The following is a 19,513-nucleotide window of genomic DNA, read 5'->3' as shown; positions in this document are numbered from 1 at the left end:
AAATGTCGCCAGTATTAAGTCGGTAAGAGCTCGTTCTATGGCCTTCTTTTTGTTCAGCCAATTAGATGCTGAAATTTTATTTTTGCAGGAGACTAGGCTCACCTCCTTGGCAGATATTCATATGGCCAAGAGAGAGTGGAGGTATGGTCCATCTTACTGGTCTCTTGCGGCCGAGCCTTACGGCGGGGTGGCAGTGTTGTTTAAAACCGGCATGGTAACTGTCCGGCAGGTTATTGAGGTGGAGATTGGGAGATGTATGGTCTTAGACGTCCTTGTGGGAGGGCAGGACCTGCGCCTAATTAATATTTATGGGCCGCACACAAAGTGGGACAGGAAATGCCTTTTTACAAGGATCAAGCCATTTCTTTTTACATCCCGGCAAGTGGTTTTTGGAGGTGACTTTAATACTGTGACTAGGCCCAAGGACAGGAAGGACTTCAATGACAGGCTGGGATATGATAGCGTTTTTTTAAATAGTATGGCTAGGGATGCTGGTCTTGTGGATGTGCACATTAAGCACCTTCCGGATGACACAGGGTTCACCTTTCATCGAGGTAATAGTCAGAGTAGGATAGATAGGTTTTTTTTTGAAGGAGGCCTCTGCTTTCTCACCCCCAGTGGTGCAGGCAGTGGAGTTCTCTGATCACTGTATGCTATCTGTGGTCTTGAATGCTTCAGACTTCCCTCAGAGGGGTAAAGGCATCTGGAGATTAAATTCGACTCTCCTTGAGGAAGAACATGTTAGACAATCCTTTGAGGAATTCTTTCAGGCACAGGTGACCATCCTGGACTTTTGTAGCAGCAAGGCTGAGTGGTGGGAGCTGACCAAAAAGAGGATTGCTGGATTCTTCAGGGGCCTAGCCAATAAAAAACAGTTTAATAGATACATGACCTACCAACGTTTGCGGAGGAAGCTGGATATTCTTGTCTCAAGAGGAGGAGATCCTGGGGCAATCTCTGAAGTGAAAATCCTCCTCAGGAAGTGTCAATATGATCGGCATACCTCTTTGGTTCTGGAGCGGGACTATGGGAAATACCACTCGCCTGACCCTTACCAGAACTGCAAACAGGGTGTAGCTGTTAAGATGGTCGTTGGCCTTAAGGATAGTACAGGTTCCTTGACAAAGTCCAGGTCAGGGATCCTGGAGGTCGTGAGGTCTTTTTATGCTGAACTTCTTGGGAGGAAAGAGCTTGACCGAGGCAAGATGGAAAGCTTTTTGGACTCTACTCCAGGTCTAAATGGTGGAGATGTCCCTTTGATGAATTTGACAGAAGAGATCACAGTTGAAGGGGTGACGAGGGCAATTGAACAGCTTGCCATCAAAAAGTCACCTGGACCGGATGGTCTGACGGCTGAGTTTTACAAAGCCTTTAAGTCTATTCTGGCCCCACATTTGGTAGAGATTTTTAACAGTTGTCTTGCTGAGGGGGTGCTTCCCCCTTCCATGAGACACTCAGCTGTGATTCTTCTTTCAAAAGGTAAAGATCCTTCGATGATTGAGAATTGGCGCCCCATCAGCCTTCTCAATGTCGATAGAAAGGTGCTGGCGAAGATACTTTTCTGGCGCCTATCGGCAGTAGCAGAGTCTTTGCTTTCTCGCCATCAGCACTGTTCGATCCAGGGTAGGAGCACCTTCACAGCGGTTTTAGCTGTCCGGGAGGCCTTGGAGCAGTGCAGGGCTGCAGGCTGGGGAAAGTATTTACTGGCATTGGATCAGGCAAAGGCTTTCGATCGTGTCAACCATGAGTACCTGTGGTTGCTCTTTAGTAAGTACGGTCTGCCGGGTGGTTTTGTCGATTGGTTAAAAGTCTTGTATAAGGGGGCAGAAAGCTTCCCTCTTGTTAATGGTTGGGTTGGACAGTCCTTTGAGGTTGGTTCTGGGGTGCGCCAGGGTTGTCCCCTGAGTCCCCTGCTCTATGTGTTTGCAATCGACCCCTTCATCAGGAGGCTAGAGAGCAGCATGTTGTGTGGGGTACCAGTGGGAATCCCGGGTGAGCCGCCTTTGAGGGTTGTTGCCTATGCGGATGATGTGTCAGTGATTGTCACTGGGACAGATGAAGCGGAGGAGGTGGTCTCTCTGACATCACGGTACTCTGAAGCATCAGGCTCCAAGATCAATCAGGAAAAGAGTGAAGTTTTTTGGATGGGAAAGGAAGGTGAGGGGTTTGATCTCCCGGACACCTTTCCAGTGCCCCAGGAAAAAATTAAGATATTAGGCATTGAATTTGGACCTGGCGATTATGGCCTCAAAAACTGGGAAGGCAGGCTGGAAGTTGCCAATACTAAGGTGGTCAGCTGGAAGAGATGGAAGTTATCTCTGAGGGAAAGGGTTGATCTGATTAAGACTTACCTGATACCGATCTTCTTGTATGTCAGCCCTGTCTGCATCTTGCCAGTGTCTCTCTATGCTAGGATCTATAGTGTGTTCTTCCAGATGCTATGGGGGAACAGACTGAACCCCATCAAGAGGAATGTCACCTATCTATCCAGGAGGGAGGGTGGCTTAGGTATGGTCAACCCCGTTCTTTTCTTTTCACTGCTATTTCTCAAGTTTAACATTGGTAGTATGCTTGCAGTGGAACCTCCTGGATGGGCAGGCATGTTTAGATCTTGGTTTAGGCCTTTTCTGCGACTTTGGGAAGAAGGTGGCCAAGTGAAGAATCTCAGGGGTCATCGTGGTCAGCTCCCAGCCTATGTCGCTCCGTGTCGGAAGTTACTGCGGCAGTGGCGACTGTCGGCTGAAGATATCAGATCCGCTCCGAGGAAAGTCCTTATGAGCCGAGTCTTGAGCGAAGCCTTTCATGACCCACTGGCCTTAAGGGATTGCCCGGGCCCAATTTTGAGGGAAGGGTCTGGCCTGGTTGTGCTTCCACGGGAGGCTCTATGTTCGGGGCAATTTGAAATTCCGCAGTGGGATGGATCGTGGTTGTCCTCGGGAGGGATGTACAGGTGAGGAGGAGACTATGGACCATTTTCTGCTTCGTTGCCCTTTTAACATAGAGGTATACAAACAGGTGGGGCGGGCCCTCGGTGTTCCTTTCCTCTCCAGGCTGGGTTATGCTGAGTGGGTGTATGGAGCATTCAATACTGGTGGGGGCTTTTGTTTGGATACACTTTTTTTAGTTAGCTTAGTAGTCCGTTATTACACCTGGAACGCACGGTGTCAGGTCACCCTTCGGCGTAAAATCCTTCCTGTTCAGGTGGTGGTGTGTGACATTCTGCATGAGGTGGGGAAGATTCGGGCGCTTGAGAGAGACAAGTGGGGTCAGAGGGCTTGGCTGAAGGCGTGGAGGGGTTTCAGGCCTCCCTGACTGCCAGGAGTCTCTTTTCCGGGTGTGGCTTTCTGTCTCTTATCACCCTAGATTTTTTCTTAATGCTTAGTTTTTGATAAATGGCTGCATACATAGGTGATGGGTTGTGCCTCTTAGGCCCTCTCTGCTGCTTTATGTAAATAGTTTTCTAAGAATGTTGGAAGTGGATTATGTATATATTGTATATATTCTGCACATGGATGTGTATTCCTTTGTTTTCTGTTGGAATATTGTACTATAGTTCTGTTTTTTACTTTTGTATAAAATTTGTTGCTTGATTCTTTTCAATAAAAGATCAATAGTGCCCCATCATTGGTGTCAGTGGGAGGAATAGTGCCCCATCATTGGTGTCAGTGGGAGGAATAGTGCCCCATCATTGGTATCAGTGGGAGGAATAGTGCCCCATCATTGGTGTCAGTGGGAGGAATAGTGCCCCATCATTGGTGTCAGTGGGAGGAATAGTGCCCCATCATTGGTGTCAGTGGGAGGAATAGTGCCCCATCATTGGTGTCAGTGGGAGGAATAGTGCCCCATCATTGGTGTCAGTGGGAGGAATAGTGCCCCATCATTGGTGTCAGTGGGAGGAATAGTGCCCCATTATTGGTGTCAGTGGGAGGAATAGTGCCCCATCATTGGTGTCAGTGGGAGGAATAGTGCCCCATCATTGGTGTCAGTGGGAGGAATAGTGCCCCATCATTGGTGTCAGTGGGAGGAAAAGTGCCCCAAAGGCAAGCAATGGACCATACCCAGCCTGTGGGCTTTAGTTTGGAGACCCCTACCCTAAAGGAATATCAGTCTATCACTTGAGCCCACAGCCCCATCTCACCTGTGTGATGTCATGGTCTGTTTCATCTGATCATAGAACACAAATTCCGGATGTCTGAAAAGACACAAATGTGTCCAGTTATTATACAGCAATCACTGGCATCATGCATATAAATATATTATCACTTTTGCACATGTATATTGGGTGAGTAACTCACTCAAATATGCAAAACACAAAATTTTGAGTCCATACATCTATACACTCTCACAGTTCTGGTGATCTGTGCCCCCCATATGTATACATACACTATATTACCAAAAGTATTGGGACGCCTGCCTTTACACGCACATGAACTTTAATGGCATCCCAGTCTTAGTCTGTAGGGTTCAATATTGAGTTGGCCCACCCTTTGCAGTTATAACAGCTTCAACTCTTCTGGGAAGGCCGTCCACAAGGTTTAGGAGTGTCTATGGGAATGTTTAACCATTCTTCCAGAAGCACTTTTGTGAGGTCAGGCACTGATGTGGGATGAGAAGGCTTGGCTCACAGTCTCCACTCTAATTCATCACAAATGTGTTCTTTGATTTAGACAGCCGCCAGGTGTGTCCAGAGTTCTGCATGCTCCTGGTAAGCAGAGAACAAACTCCATCTTTCAAGGAGGTCTATTTACTCCTGGTAAGCAGAGAACAAAGCCCGGTTGTCACAGAGCTCTGCATACTTCTGTTTAGCAGAGAACAAAGCCTGGCTGTCACAAAGCTCTACTTTCTCCTGATAAGCAGAGAACAACGCCCAGCTGTCACAGTACTCTGTATGCTCTGGTAAGCATAGAACAAAGCCCGGCTGTCACAGAGTTCTGTATGCTCCGGGGAAGCAGAGCACAATGCCCGGCTGTCACAGAGCTCTACTTTCTCCTGATAAGCAGAAAACAATGTGCAGCTGTCACAGAGCTTTATTTACTCCTGGTAAGCAGTGCACAATACCCAGCTGTCACAGTACTCTGTATGCTCTGGTATGCATAGAACAATGCCCGGCTGTCACAGAGCTTTATTTATCCCTGATAAGCAGAAAACAATGCCAGGCTATCACAGGGTGAGTTCTTTGATAGCCGGGCTTTGTTCTTTGCTTATCAGGAGTAAATAGAGCTCTGTGACAGCTGGGCTTTGTTCTCTGTTTAGCAGGAGTATACAGAGCTTTTACTCCTGGAAAGCAGTGAAAAACACCCGGCTATCACAGTACTCTGTATGCTCTGGTAAGCATAGAACAATGCCCGGCTGTCACAGAATTCTGTATGCTCCTGAGAGGTAGAGAACAATGCCCATCTGTCACAGAGCTTTATTTACTCCTGGTAAGCAGTGAACAAAACCCGGCTGTCACAGAGTTCTGTATACTCCTGGCAAGCAGAGAACAAAGCCCGGCTGTCACAGAGCTCTATTTACTCCTGGTAAGAGGAGAACAAAGCCCGGCTGTCACAGAGCTCTATTTACTCCTGATAAGCAGAAAACCATGTAGTTTATTTTAATTGGTTGAACTAGATGGACTGGTGTCTTTTTTCAACCTGACTAACTCTATGTAATTATGTAATAAAATGTAATGATGTAAAAAAAATACTAAATAATAAAATTGTAAAAAGAAAGAAATTACATAATAAAAGTAAAAAACTACTGACACCGTCCACTGCTCTACTGACTGACACCAATTTCTGCCCTGCTGACACGGTCCACTGCTCTACTGACACGGTCCACTGCTCTACTGACACGGTCCACTGCTCTGACACGGTCCACTGCCCTACTGACACTGTCCACTGCTCTACTGACACCGTCTACTGCCCTACTGACACCGTCTACTGCCCTACTGACACCGTCTACTGCCCTACTGACACCGTCTACTGCCCTACTGACACCGTCTACTGCCCTACTGACACCGTCTACTGCTCTACTGACACCATCTACTGCCCTACTGACACCGTCCACTGCCCTACTGACACCGTCCACTGCCCTACTGACACCGTCCACTGCTCTACTGACACCGTCCTCTGCCCTACTGACACCGTCCTCTGCCCTACTGACACCGTCCTCTGCCCTACTGACACCGTCCTCTGCCCTACTGACACCGTCCACTGCCCTACTGACACCGTCCACTGCCCTACTGACACCGTCCACTGCCCTACTGACACCGTCCTCTGCCCTACTGACACCGTCCACTGCCCTACTGACACCGTCCACTGCCCTACTGACACCGTCCACTGCCCTACTGACACCGTCCACTGCCCTACTGACACCGTCCACTGCCCTACTGACACCGTCCACTGCCCTACTGACACCGTCCACTGCCCTACTGACACCGTCTACTGCCCTACTGACACTGTCTACTGCCCTACTGACACTGTCCACTGCCCTACTGACACCGTCCACTGCCCTACTGACACCGTCCACTGCCCTACTGACACCATACACTGCCCTACTGATACTGTCCACTGCTATACTGACACCATCCACTGCTCTACTGACACCAATCTCTGCCATACTGACACCATCCACTGCTTTACTGACACCAATCTCTGCCCTACTGACACCATCCACTGCCCTACTGACACCAATCTCTGCTCTACTGACACCATCCACTTCTCTACTGACACCAATCTCTGCCCTACTGACACTGTCCACTGCCCTACTGACACCATCCACTGCCCTACTGACACCGTCCACTGCCCTACTCACACCATCCTCTGCTCTACTGACACCAATCTCTGCTCTACTGACACCATCCACTGCTCTACTAACACCAATCTCTGCACTACTGACACCGTCCACTGCTCTACTGACACCGTCCACTGCTCTACTGACACCGTCCACTGCTCTACTGACACCGTCCACTGCTCTACTGACGGCATCCATTGCCCTACTGACACCAATCTCTGCCCTACTGACACCAATCTCTGCCCTACTGACACCGTCCACTGCCCTACTGACACCCTGAAACCGTCCATGTTTTAATACATTTAACATGTTTGTTTATATTTATTTATAAGAGTGTGTGTGCCATATATTTATCTACACACCATGTCTGTTTGAGCTAAGGGGTGCACATACTAATGCAATATGCTGCACAACCCATTGGGAAAGAAAGCCATAAGAAGTCCCATTTGCAGTGTGCGAGAAGCCATGTGGGGGACACAGCAAACATGTGGAAGAAGGAGCTCTGCTCAGATGAGACCTAAATTGAACTTTTTGGCCTAAAAGCAAATCGCTATGTGTGGCGGAAAACTCACCCTGAACACACCATCCCCACTGTGAAACATGGTGGTGGCAGCATCATGTTATGGGGATGATTTTCTTCAGCAGGGACAGGGAAGCTGCTCAGAGTTGGTGGTAAGTTGGATGGAGCCAAATACAGGGCAATCTTAGAAGAGAACCTGTTAGAGTCTGCAAAAGACTTGCGACTGGGGCAGAGGTTCACCTTCCAGCAGGACAACGGCCCGAAACATCCAGCCAGAGCTACAATGGAATGGTTTACATCAAAGTATATTCATGTGTTAGACTGGCCCAGTCAAAGTCCAGACCTAAATCACATTGAGAATTTGTGGCAAGACTTGAAAGTTGTAACCCAGTCACAGTCCAGACCTAAATCACATTGAGAATCTGTGGCAAGACTTGAAAATTGTGGCCCAGTCACAGTCCAGACCTAAATCACATTGAGAATCTGTGGCAAGACTTGAAAATTGTGGCCCAGTCACAGTCCAGACCTAAATCACATTGAGAATCTGTGACAAGACTTGAAAATTGCTGTTCACAGACGCTCTCCATCCAATCTGACAGAGCTTGAGATATTTTACAAAGAAGAATGGGCAAAAATGTCCTCTCTAGATGTGCAAAGCTGGTAGAGACATCCCCAAAAAGACTTGCAGCTGTAATTGCAGGGAAAGGCGGTTCTATAAAGTATTGACTCAGGGGGGTGAATACAAATGCAGCCACACTTTTCATATTTAAAAACCTTTTATCATTTTCCTTCCACTTCACAATTATGCGCCACTTTGTGTCGGTCTATCACATAAAATCCCTTTTGGTAGTATTTGATCACCTGTGCGATTTTTATTTTTTGCGCTATAAACAAAAAAAAGAGCGACAATTCTGAAAAGAATATATGTAGTTTTCACATTCTGCTATGTAACATTCCCCCCAAAAAAAAAAAAAATTTAAAATCTAAATTTTTTATCCTTATAGGCCAATTTTTATTCTGCTACATATTTTTGATAAAAAGAAAATCCCAATAAGCGTATTTTGATTGGTTTGGCCAAAGTTATCGCATCTTCAAACTGGGGGAAAGATTTATGCCATTTTTTATTTATTTTTTTACTAGTAATGGCGGCGATTTGCGATTTTTAGCGGGACTGCAACATTGCGGCGGACAGATCTGACCCCTAACTGACATTTTTGACACTTTTCGGGGACCAGTGACATTACTACAGTAATCAGTGCTAAGAATATGCACTGTTACTGTACTAATGACAGCGGCAGGGAAAGGGGTTAACACAAGGGGAGATCAAAAGTGTGCCTGAGGGGTGCTTTCTAACTGTGGTGGGATGGGCTTGTGAAATGAACATAGAGACATGGGATCCTATATAGAAGGATCACAGGAGCTCTGTGATCATCCCAGGGAGAAGAACGGTCGGCTGTGTTTACAACAGCTGACCATCCTTCTCTCTCAGCAAGGAGCGATCGCGGGTGCCTGACGGCAATCGTGGCCGCCGGCCCCGTGCATCGGCAATCCCACCACCTAACGGGGGGGGGGGGTGTCAGTGCACTGCCTATGGTGCACGCTCGTCCTCCAGCACCAAGCACGTGACCGACGTAGGGCTACGTCAGTTCCTGCAGGAGAGGCAGCCTGTTGCAGTATGTGTGGCTGGCAGTCCGGAGGCTGTTAAGGGCTATGAATACTTTTTCAAGGCACTGTATGTCTAAACAACTGATGACCTGTAGGTGCTTTTAAAGTGTTGCCTATGCAAAATATAACTCTACAATATTGTTGGGCTGTACCCTTAAATCTTGAAAACAAATGTAAATAAATAAATCAGCATAAAATTCTGTAAACACCATTGGTGAAAATATAGACAAAAAGTCCCAAAAAGTCCATCCAGGTAAATAATCAGCTTAATGTGTCCCCCAGTGCATTCCACCACCTTGACACACACAGCCTCCTACCAAATCATAAGAGCCCAGATTATAGGTGGTCTCTATGTGCTTTGAGGTGCGTGGACTCTACTGCTGCCGATGCATCCACCAATCAGGGAACCACAGGGCGCATCCACCAATCAGGGAACCGCAGGGCGCATCCACCAATCAGGGAACCGCAGGGCACATCCACCAATCAGGGAACCGCAGGGCACATCCACCAATCAGGGAACCACAGGGTGCATCAACGGGGAGACTTCGCTCTGTCCCTGATTTCACTCCATAAATGTTAATCCGGCAATTACAAACTGTCCATCAGTAAAAGAGTGTCAAACAGTATACAGCACCCTTGAGAACGTCCGTTTCGGAGAAAACGCGTCGGGGTGGAGCCTGTGCTGACGTCCTCATGCACGCTGGAGACGGAACCAGAGGAGCTGTATACTGTTTGACACGCTTTTAATATTGGAAAAATTGTAAGTGAATATACAATACTTATAGCAATAAAGCAAGCGGTTTAGCACTCTTGAAGGCTCTCTGTTTTCTTTTGCTGGATTTAATTTATGGATTTATTTGTTTTATGGTAAATAATTTTAGCACTAAGCACAGTTTTTTTTTTTTTTCTTAAAATTTATGGAAAATATGGGGTACTGCAGTTCATCATTGTTTTGCAGGCACGTATAAGTTTAAAACCTGGCATGTTGGTTATTTATTTACTCATCTTTTATATTTTACGCAAAAAATTGGGTAATATATTACATTTTTTTTGCCCTAAAATTACATTTAATGCATGTTTTTTTACTGAAATTATGCCTTGATAAACCATTTGTGCAAATATCATGAGACATAAAAAATTGGAACACCTCGCTGTTTTATTCTCTAGAGCAGTGATGGTGAACCTTGGCACCCCAGATGTTTTTGGAATTACATTTCCCATGATGGTCAACTACACTGCAGAGTGCATCATGGGAAATATAGTTCCAAAATATCTGGGGTGCCAAGGTTCACCATCACTGCTCTAGGGTGTCTACGTTCATAAAATATATAATGTTTGGGGGTTTTAACAAATCTTCAGGCCTAAAATTATTATTTTTTAACCACTTCTGGACTGGAAGATTTGCCCCCTTAATGGCCAGGTCATTTTTTGCGATACGGCACTGCGTAATTTTAACTGACAATTGCGCGGTCGTGCGACGCTGTACCCAAATAAAATTGATGTCCTTTTTTTTTACCCATAAATAGAGCTTTCTTTTGGTGGTATTTGATCACCTGTTTGATTTTTTTTTTTTTTTTGCGCTATAAACAAAAAAGTGCGACAATTCTGAAAAAAAAACAACAATATTTCTTACTTTCTGCTATATAACATTCCCAAAGAAAAAAACATTTAAAATCAAATTCTTTCATCATTTTAGGCCAATTTGTTTTCTGCTACATATTTTTGGTAAAAAAAAAAATCCCAATAAGTGTATTTTGTTTGGTTTGCGTAAAAGTTATTGCATCTACAAACTAGGGGTAAGATTTATGTCATTTTTATTTAATTATTTTTTACTAGTAATGGCGGGGATCTGCGATTTTTAGTGGGACTGCGACATTGCGGCGGACAGATCGGACCCCTAACTGACATTTTTGACACTTTTGGGGGTACCAGTGACATTACTACAGTAATCAGTGCTAAAAATATGCACTGTTACTGTATAAATGACAGTGGCAGGGAAGGGGTTAACCCAGGGGCAATCAAAGGGTTAAATGTGTCCCTAGGGGGTGCTTTCTAACTGTGTGGGGGATGGGCTCACTGGATGAACATAGAGACCTGTGTTCCTAAATAGGAAGATCATTGTGTTTATTGTGTTCATCACTGACAGAGCAGCGGACCATCGTTCTGTCTCAAAGGGGAGCCTGGTGGCAATCGCGGCCGCCAGACCTGCGAATCAGCTTACCCTGTGGTGAATGGGTGCACACGCCCCAGCTAGCGGTCCTGTGAAGCAACGTACAGGTACGTCATTTCGCGGTACAGAGCCAGCCTTTCACCGTATATGTACAGCGGCTGGTCGGCAAGTGGTTAAACATGTGCAAAAAAACTCAAGCTGCCACAGCACAGGTTGGTGCGATTTTCTGTACCTCTCATCCGGTTTGAAGACGTGGCGTCTGACGTCTCTCAGGTGCCTCTTGAACAGATGCTCGGCGGTGGACAGTACCGGGTGCGTCCGGTCAATGAGCTGAGCAGCACGAGGCTGGGACGCCAACCAGTCCAAGATGGCGGATAACCGCTCTTCATCAACGCTCTGCAACCAGAAACATGGACAGAGGAGAATTAATGAGCCCCCCGAATGTCACCGACACACCTCATTATTGTATATATGGAATTTTTTTATTCTGCCAAAAGTTACACTACAAAAAAATAAATAAATAAAAAAAAAAAATCTGTTGTTTAGATATAATAATAATTAGCTTGTCATTTTACTGTAGAGGAAGGAATCTGGATGGACATCAGTGATACATGAGAACCAGTAAACTCTGAAGAGAAAAAAAAATTGATAGCTTTATTTTTAATTTTTTTTACATTTTTCTACAGCTGTTCAGATGTTCCATATTTGGTGTATTGCTGCTATCTAATGGTCAATAGTGATTATTGCACTCATTCCCTTTTCTAGTACACTAATTTGTTATGTTCCGATGTCACATATATGGTGCCATGCTGCCATGCAGTGGTTGGTTATGATTATTGTATCCATATTGGTTTCTAGTGGTCTGATTGTGTTCAGATGTTTCATTTCTGGTGTATTGCTGCCATCTAATGGTCAATAGTGATTATTGCATTCATTCCATTTTCTATTAATTTGTAAATGTTCAGTTGCCCCATTTTTGGTGTCACGCTTCCATCTAGTGGTCAGTTATCTGAACATGATCAGAACACTATGGACTGCTATGGACGCAATAATCATAACTGACCACTAGATGGCAGCATGGCACCAAAAATGGGGCAACTGAACATTTACAAATTAATAGAAAATGAAATGAATGCAATAATCACTATTGACCATTAGATGGCAGCAAAACACCAGATATGAAACATCTGAACACGATCAGATCATTAGAAACCAATATGGATGCAATAATCATAATTGACCACTGGATGGCAGCATGGCCCCAAATGTGGGACATCTGAACATTAACAAATTACTAGAACATGGAATGAATGCAATAATCGCTTTTGACCATTAGATGGCATGACCAGAACATCAGAAACTGCTATGGACGCAATAATAATGTTTCATATCTGGTGTATTGCTGCCATCCAGTGGTCAATAGTGATTATTGCATTCATTCCATTTTCTATTAATTTGTAAATGTTCAGTTGCCCCATTTTTGGTATCACGCTTCCATCTAGTGGTCAGTTATCTGAACATGATCAGAACACCAGAAACTGCTATGGACGCAATAATCATAACTGACCACTAGATGGCAGCATGGCACCAAAAATGGGGCAACTGAACATTTACAAATTAATAGAAAATGAAATGAATGCAATAATCACTATTGACCATTAGATGGCAGCAAAACACCAGATATGAAACATCTGAACACGATCAGATCACTAGAAACCAATATGGATGCAATAATCATAATTGACCACTGGATGGCAGCATGGCTCCAAATGTGGGACATCTGAACATCAACAAATTACTAGAACATGGAATGAATGCAATAATCACTTTTGACCATTAGATGGCATGATCAGAACATCAGAAACTGCTATGGACGCAATAATAATGTTTCATATCTGGTGTATTGCTGCCATCCAGTGGTCAATAGTGATTATTGCATTCATTACATTTTCTAGTAAGTTGGTAATGTTTAGATATCCCATATTTGGTGCCATGCTGCCATCCAGTGATCAGTTATGATTACTGCATCTATATCAGTTTCTAGTGGTCTGATCGTGTTCAGATGTTTCATATCTGGTGTGTTTCTGCAATCTCAATAGTGATTGAACATTTACAAACTTCTAGAACATGGAATGAATGCAATAATCACTATTGACCATTAGATGGCAGCAATACACCAGATATGAAACATCTGAACACGACCAGACCTCTAGAAACCGATATGGACGCAATAATCATAACATCCCACATTTGAGGCCATGCTGCCATCCAGTGGTCAATCTGAACATTTACAAACTATTAGAAAATGAAACGAATACAACAGACGCCCCATATTTGGTGCCATGCTACCATCCAGTGGTCAGTTATGAATGATTGTGTCCATATCTGTTTCTAGTGGTCTGATCGTATTCAGATGTTTCACATCTGGTGTATTGCTGCCATCTAATGGTCAATAGTAATTATTGCATTTATTCCATTTTATAGTAATTTGTTAATGTTCAGATGCCCCAAATTTGGTGCCATGCTGCCATCCAGTGGTCAATTATAATTATTGCGTCCACATCAGTTTCTAGTGATCTGATTGTGTTCAGATGTTTCATATCTGGTGTTTTGCTGCCATCTAATGGTCAATGCTGCCATCTAATGGTCAAAAGTGATTATTGCATTCATTCCATGTTCTAGTAATTTGCTGATGTTCAGATGTCCCATATATGGTGCTGTCATCCAGTGGTCAGTTATGATTATTAAGTCTAAATCGGTTTCTATTGGTCTGATAGTGTTCAGATGTTCCATATCTGGTATATTGCTGCCAACTAATGGTCAATAGTGATTATTGCATTCATTCCATTTTCTAGTAATTTGTTAATCACCTTTGACCATTAGATGGCAGCAATACACCAGATACGGACACCTGAACATGATCAGACCACTAGAAACTGATATGGACTTAATGGACACCTGAACATGATCAGACCACTAGAAACTGATATGGACTTAATAATCATAACTGACTACTGGATGGCAGCATGACACCAAATATGGGACATCTGAACATTTACAAATTACTAGAACATGGAATGAATGCAATAATGTTAAGATGTCCCATATTTGGTGCCATGATGCTATCCAGTGGTCAATTATGAGTATTGCCTCCATATCAGTTTCTAGTGCTCTGATCATGTTCAGATGTTCCATATCTGGTGTATTGCTGCCATCTAATGGTCAATAGTGATTATTGCATTCATTCCATTTTCTAGTAATTTGGTGATGTTTAGATGTCCCATATTTAGTGCCATGCTGCCATCCAGTGGTCAATTATGATTATTTTGTTCATAGTGGTTTCCAGAGATCTGATCCTGTTCAGATGTTCCATATCTGGGGTATTGCTGCCCTGTAATGTTAAAGTGGAACTCCAGGCTTATACTAACTAAGCTTACAACTGCTCCCACCCCCTTCTAACACGTATACTAACTACCCTGTAAAACAAAGATGCATAGACTTACCTATTCTCAAGCTGCTCCGGTCTGATCATGTGTTCTGTTTTTTTCTTTCAGCTAGCAGCGACTTCAGGGGAGAGGAGGGAGCTCTGACAATGTATGGCCCATAGTATGCATATGGGTGATGTCACTACTCAGGCATTCCAGCCATTGTCGGATCAATCTCTCCTCTCCCCTGTACATGACCAGACCGGAGTGGCCGGAGAATAGGTAGTATATGCACCTTTCTTCCACAGGGTAGTGGGTATAGGAGATAGAAGGGGGTGGGGGCAGTTTTTAAGTGGTAATAAACCCCAAACCAAAAATGTAATATATTGCAGCCTACCAATCACTGGATGTGGTGGTTGCATTTGTGTTTTTTTTTTAAAGCTTTTTTCCCTCTGTTTTCACCTGGTGATATGACCGGTAACACACCCCCTGTATTAGAGTGCCCCCACTCTGGGTGAAGGACCACAGGAGAAGCAGCAGACAGCAGCATTGTCAGTCTGGTGGGAGGGGAGTGTTGGGTGTATTAGCAGATTTAGATACAGTAACAAATTGGAGCCAAACTCCAGCTAATACTTTATAATCAATTACAGCAACAGCTTTGTTCCTTTTGGGATAAAGGATTTTCCCAAATAAATTAAGGCTGATCGCTGTAAGCACCCCTGCCAGTGGTAAATGGGCTGTCTCATCCCTCTAACTGCAGGAGAGCTTGTTCTTTTGAAAAACAGATTTACTTGCTGGATCATAAGGTGAAAATAGATGTAATGGCTGCATTACTATTTTTTTTGTTTTCTTATCTTCTTCTAAGAATTGTTAAGCTGCAATATAATAAATCTTTGCTTGTGGATTTAATATTGCTTTAAAGGAGAAGTACAGCCACTTGTACTGTGGATCACAGAGTGTAGTTCGTTCTGCACTCCTATGACCAATTTTCAGCAGGCAGCGGGCTGAAGCTCGCTGTCAGCTGACATCACAGAGCCGGTCCAGGCTCGACAATGAAGTGGGGGGGGGGGGGGGCAGAGCAGAGAGCTGATGACTGACAGTCACCAGCTCTCTGCTCTGGGAGTCCTGAGAACTGAGCGATCTGCAGTGTTTGATCGTTCGATTCTCAGTCTTAGAGTAAGCAGGGGAGAGATGCAGCTTCAGTCCGATCCTGCATACACCTAGGTAATTACTAACTAAGCTTAAAATAAAACAGTTTTTTTTTCCCCCCAAAATAATATGGCCCTTGAATTCTACTTTAAATAATGAATATAGTGTTCATTACGGTGTCTAGGAGTCAGATTGTGCTCAGATGTTCCATATCTTGTGCAATACTACCATCTAGTGGTCAGTTATGATTATTGTGCTTGATCTGGTTTCTAGAGGTCTGATAGTGCTCTGATGTCCCATATCTAGTGCAATGCTGCCATCTAGTGGTCAGTTATGATTATTGAGCTTGATCTGGTTTCTAGTGCTTTGATAGCGCTCTGATGTCCCATATCTGGTGCAATGCTACCATCTAGTGGTCAGTTATGATTATTGTGCTTGATCTGGTTTCTACAGGTCTGATAGCACTCTGATGCCCCATATCTGGTGAAATACTACCATCTAGTGGTCAGTTATGATTATTGTGCTTGATCTGGTTTCTACAGGTCTGATAGTGCTCTGATGTCCCATATCTAGTGCAATGCTGCCATCTAGTGGTCAGTTATGATTATTGAGCTTGATCTGGTTTCTAGTGCTTTGATAGCGCTCTGATGTCCCATATCTGGTGCAATACTACCATCTAGTGGTCAGTTATGATTATTGTGCTTGATCTGGTTTCTACAGGTCTGATAGCACTCTGATGTTCCATATCTGGTGCAATACTACCATCTAGTGGTCAGTTATGATTATTGTGCTTGATCTGGTTTCTACAGGTCTGATAGCGCTCTGATGTCCCATATCTGGTGCAATACTACCATCTAGTGGTCAGTTATGATTATTGTGCTTGATCTGGTTTCTATAGGTCTGATAGCACTCGGATGTCCCATATATGGTGCAATACTACCATCTAGTGGTCAGTTATGATTATTGTGCTTGATCTGGTTTCTATAGGTCTGATAGCACTCTGATGCCCCATATCTGGTGAAATACTACCATCTAGTGATCAGTTATGATTATTGTGCTTGATCTAGTTTCTACAGGTCTGATAGTGCTCTGATGTCCCATATCTAGTGCAATGCTGCCATCTAGTGGTCAGTTATGATTATTGAGCTTGATCTGGTTTCTAGTGCTTTGATAGCGCACTGATGTCCCATATCTGGTGCAATACTACCATCTAGTGGTCAGTTATGATTATTGTGCTTGATCTGGTTTCTACAGGTCTGATAGCACTCTGATGTTCCATATCTAGTGCAATGCTGCCATCTAGTGGTCAGTTATGATTATTGTGCTTGATCTGGTTTCTAGTGGTCTGTTAGTGCTCTGATGTCCCATATCTAGTGCAATGCTGCCATCTAGTTGTAATGAATGATTATTCTATTCATACTGGTTTCCAGGGTTGTCAACTGTCAGTAAATTCACAGACAGTTTGTGAAATCCGTGATCTGTCTGTGAATGTGCATTTAAAAACCAGCAAAACCTGCGCTAAATAAATAACAAAAAATACAACACAGGCCAACAGACAAACCCATGCAAGATATACAAATAAAGTGCAGTGTTAAAAATTGCTAAAAACTATTAAAAATGATTATAAAGTGCCAAGTGCATGAAACTTCAAATATTTAAATAACCTGATAAGTATAAATGAATACATGAAAAAACAAATACTTACCTGACAAAAGTGTTGTGGGTCTTTTCCATTAGTTTGGAGGCCACTGGTAAGCAGCCATTCCTTTATGGAGGCCACTGGTAAGCAGCCATTCCTTTATTATATGTTTGTGGTTACACGTCAGGTGGATGGATCACTGAATAAACTTCTTCTATATGCACATTGGGATCTATGGTGGTTTGGATCACTGAATTAATTTCTTATATCTTTTTCACATATTAATTATTTATTTATTTATTTATTTATTGGACATTGCACGTTTGTTTGAATATTTTCATGCTCATCTATGGACTTGTCATTAACTTTTTAACTTATCCTGATTCAATTCAAGTTGTATACAGGTTAAATTTTTTTATGCATTTCATGTTTTATGCATTTTGCTTTTTTATGTATTCACTTTTACTTATCATGTTATTTAAATATTTGAAGTTTCATGCACTTGGCACTTTATAATCATGTGAATGTCCATTACGGACATGCAGACTTCATGTCCGTAATGAACATTCATGGACAGATGTAAAAATCATTGATTTTACAAACTGTCCATGAACCTACTGACACTTGGCAATCCTGCTGTTTTCAGGCAATTTGATATATATATTATATTATTATATGTTCCATAGCTGGTGTATAGCTGCCATCTAGTGGTCAATAATGATTATTGTGTTCATTCCGGTTTTTAATGCTCTTGATAGTGTTCAGATGTTCGGTATCTGGTGCATTGCTGCCATCTAGTGGTCAATAATGATTATTGTGTTCATTCCTGTTTTTAATGCTCTTGATAGTGTTCAGATGTTCTGTATCTGGTGCATTGCTGCCATCTAGTGGTCAATAATGATTATTGAGTTCATTTATTGAAAGCAGTCTAATGGTCTTTATCTGGTGCAATGCTGCCCTATAATGATTATTCTGTCCATTCGGGTTTCTAGCAGTCTACTAGTGTTAAAATGGTATTAACCACTTAAGCCCCGGAGGATTTGGCTGCTCAAAGACCAGGGCCTATTTTGCGATTTGCGTGAGTTTAACTGACAATTGCGCGATCCTGCGACGCTGTACCCAAGTGAAATGGACGTCCTTTTTTTCCCACAAACAGAGCTTTCTTTTGGTGGTATTTGATCACCTGTGCGATTTTTTACTTTTTGCGCTATAAACAAAAAAAGAGCGTCAATTTTGAAAAAAATAACAATATTTTTCACTTTTTTTTTATATGAAATTCCCCCCAAAAAAATGTAAAAATCAAAATGTTTTAACATTTTAGGCCAATTTGTTTTCTGCTACATATTTTTGGTGAAAAAAAATCACAATAAGTGGTTTGCGCAAAAGTTATTGCGTTTACTAAGGGAAAGATTTCTGTAATTTTTGGTGTTTTTTTTTTTTAACTAGTATTGGCGGTGATCTGCGATTTTTTTTTTTTTTTTGCGGGACTGCGACATTGCGGCAGACAGATCGGACCCCTGACTGACATTTTTGACACTTTTGGGGGACCAGTGACATTACTACAGTAAAGTATAAATATTCACTGTTAGTGTAATAATGACACTGGCAGGGAAGGGATTTAACTTTATTAGCGATCCAGGGGTTAAGTGTGTCCCTAGGGGCGTGATTATAACTGTAAAGGGGCGTGGCTTTTGATGTAACCACAGAGACATACGATCCTACATAGCAGAATCGTATGATCTCTGCAGTTACACCAGGGAGAATGACAGACGGCTTTGTTTACATCAGCCGCCTGCCTTTCTCCCTCTCCACCGGGAGATCGCGGGTGACCGGCGGACATCGGAGCCGCCGGTCACACGTGTGGGGATGTCAGGGAACGAGCCGGGGCGGGAGCGCGCCCCCGGCGGCGCCCCTATTGGCTTCACGGGCGAGTGATGTACCGATATGTCACTTTGCCCAGGGGGGGGCTGACCGCCGCAGTATATGTACTTGTGAGCAAGTGGTTAAACCCAAAACCAAAAATGTAATATACTGTATTACAGCTTACCAAGCATTAGATCTGGTTGCTGCATTTGTTTTCTTCTTTTTTTAGACAGTTTTTTTTCCCCCCTTTCTACCTGTTGATCTGGCCAGTAACACACCTCCTGTATTAGAGTGCCCCCACTCTGGAT

General features: G+C 43.5%; 1 protein-coding gene across 1 annotated transcript in view; it reads right to left on the bottom strand.

Moving 5' to 3' along the window:
• The window catches only part of LOC309544072 (BOS complex subunit NCLN-like), a gene marked incomplete at its 5' end in the record, with an annotated part of 92,381 nt that overhangs the window by 9,801 nt on the left and 63,067 nt on the right, over nucleotides 1–19,513 (bottom strand). Inside the window, 2 exons of the mRNA XM_082243023.1 lie at nucleotides 4,139–4,192; nucleotides 11,362–11,525. Of these exons, the coding sequence (XP_082099149.1) occupies nucleotides 4,139–4,192; nucleotides 11,362–11,525 (218 nt within the window). The remainder of the gene's footprint in view (nucleotides 1–4,138; nucleotides 4,193–11,361; nucleotides 11,526–19,513) is intronic.

Source organism: Pelophylax lessonae, assembly GCF_965119305.1.
Source record: "Pelophylax lessonae genome assembly, chromosome: 1".
Classification (NCBI taxonomy): Eukaryota; Metazoa; Chordata; class Amphibia; order Anura; family Ranidae; genus Pelophylax; species Pelophylax lessonae.
Note: the sequence above shows the minus strand (reverse complement) of the source record. Positions and strands in the feature narration are given on the sequence as shown.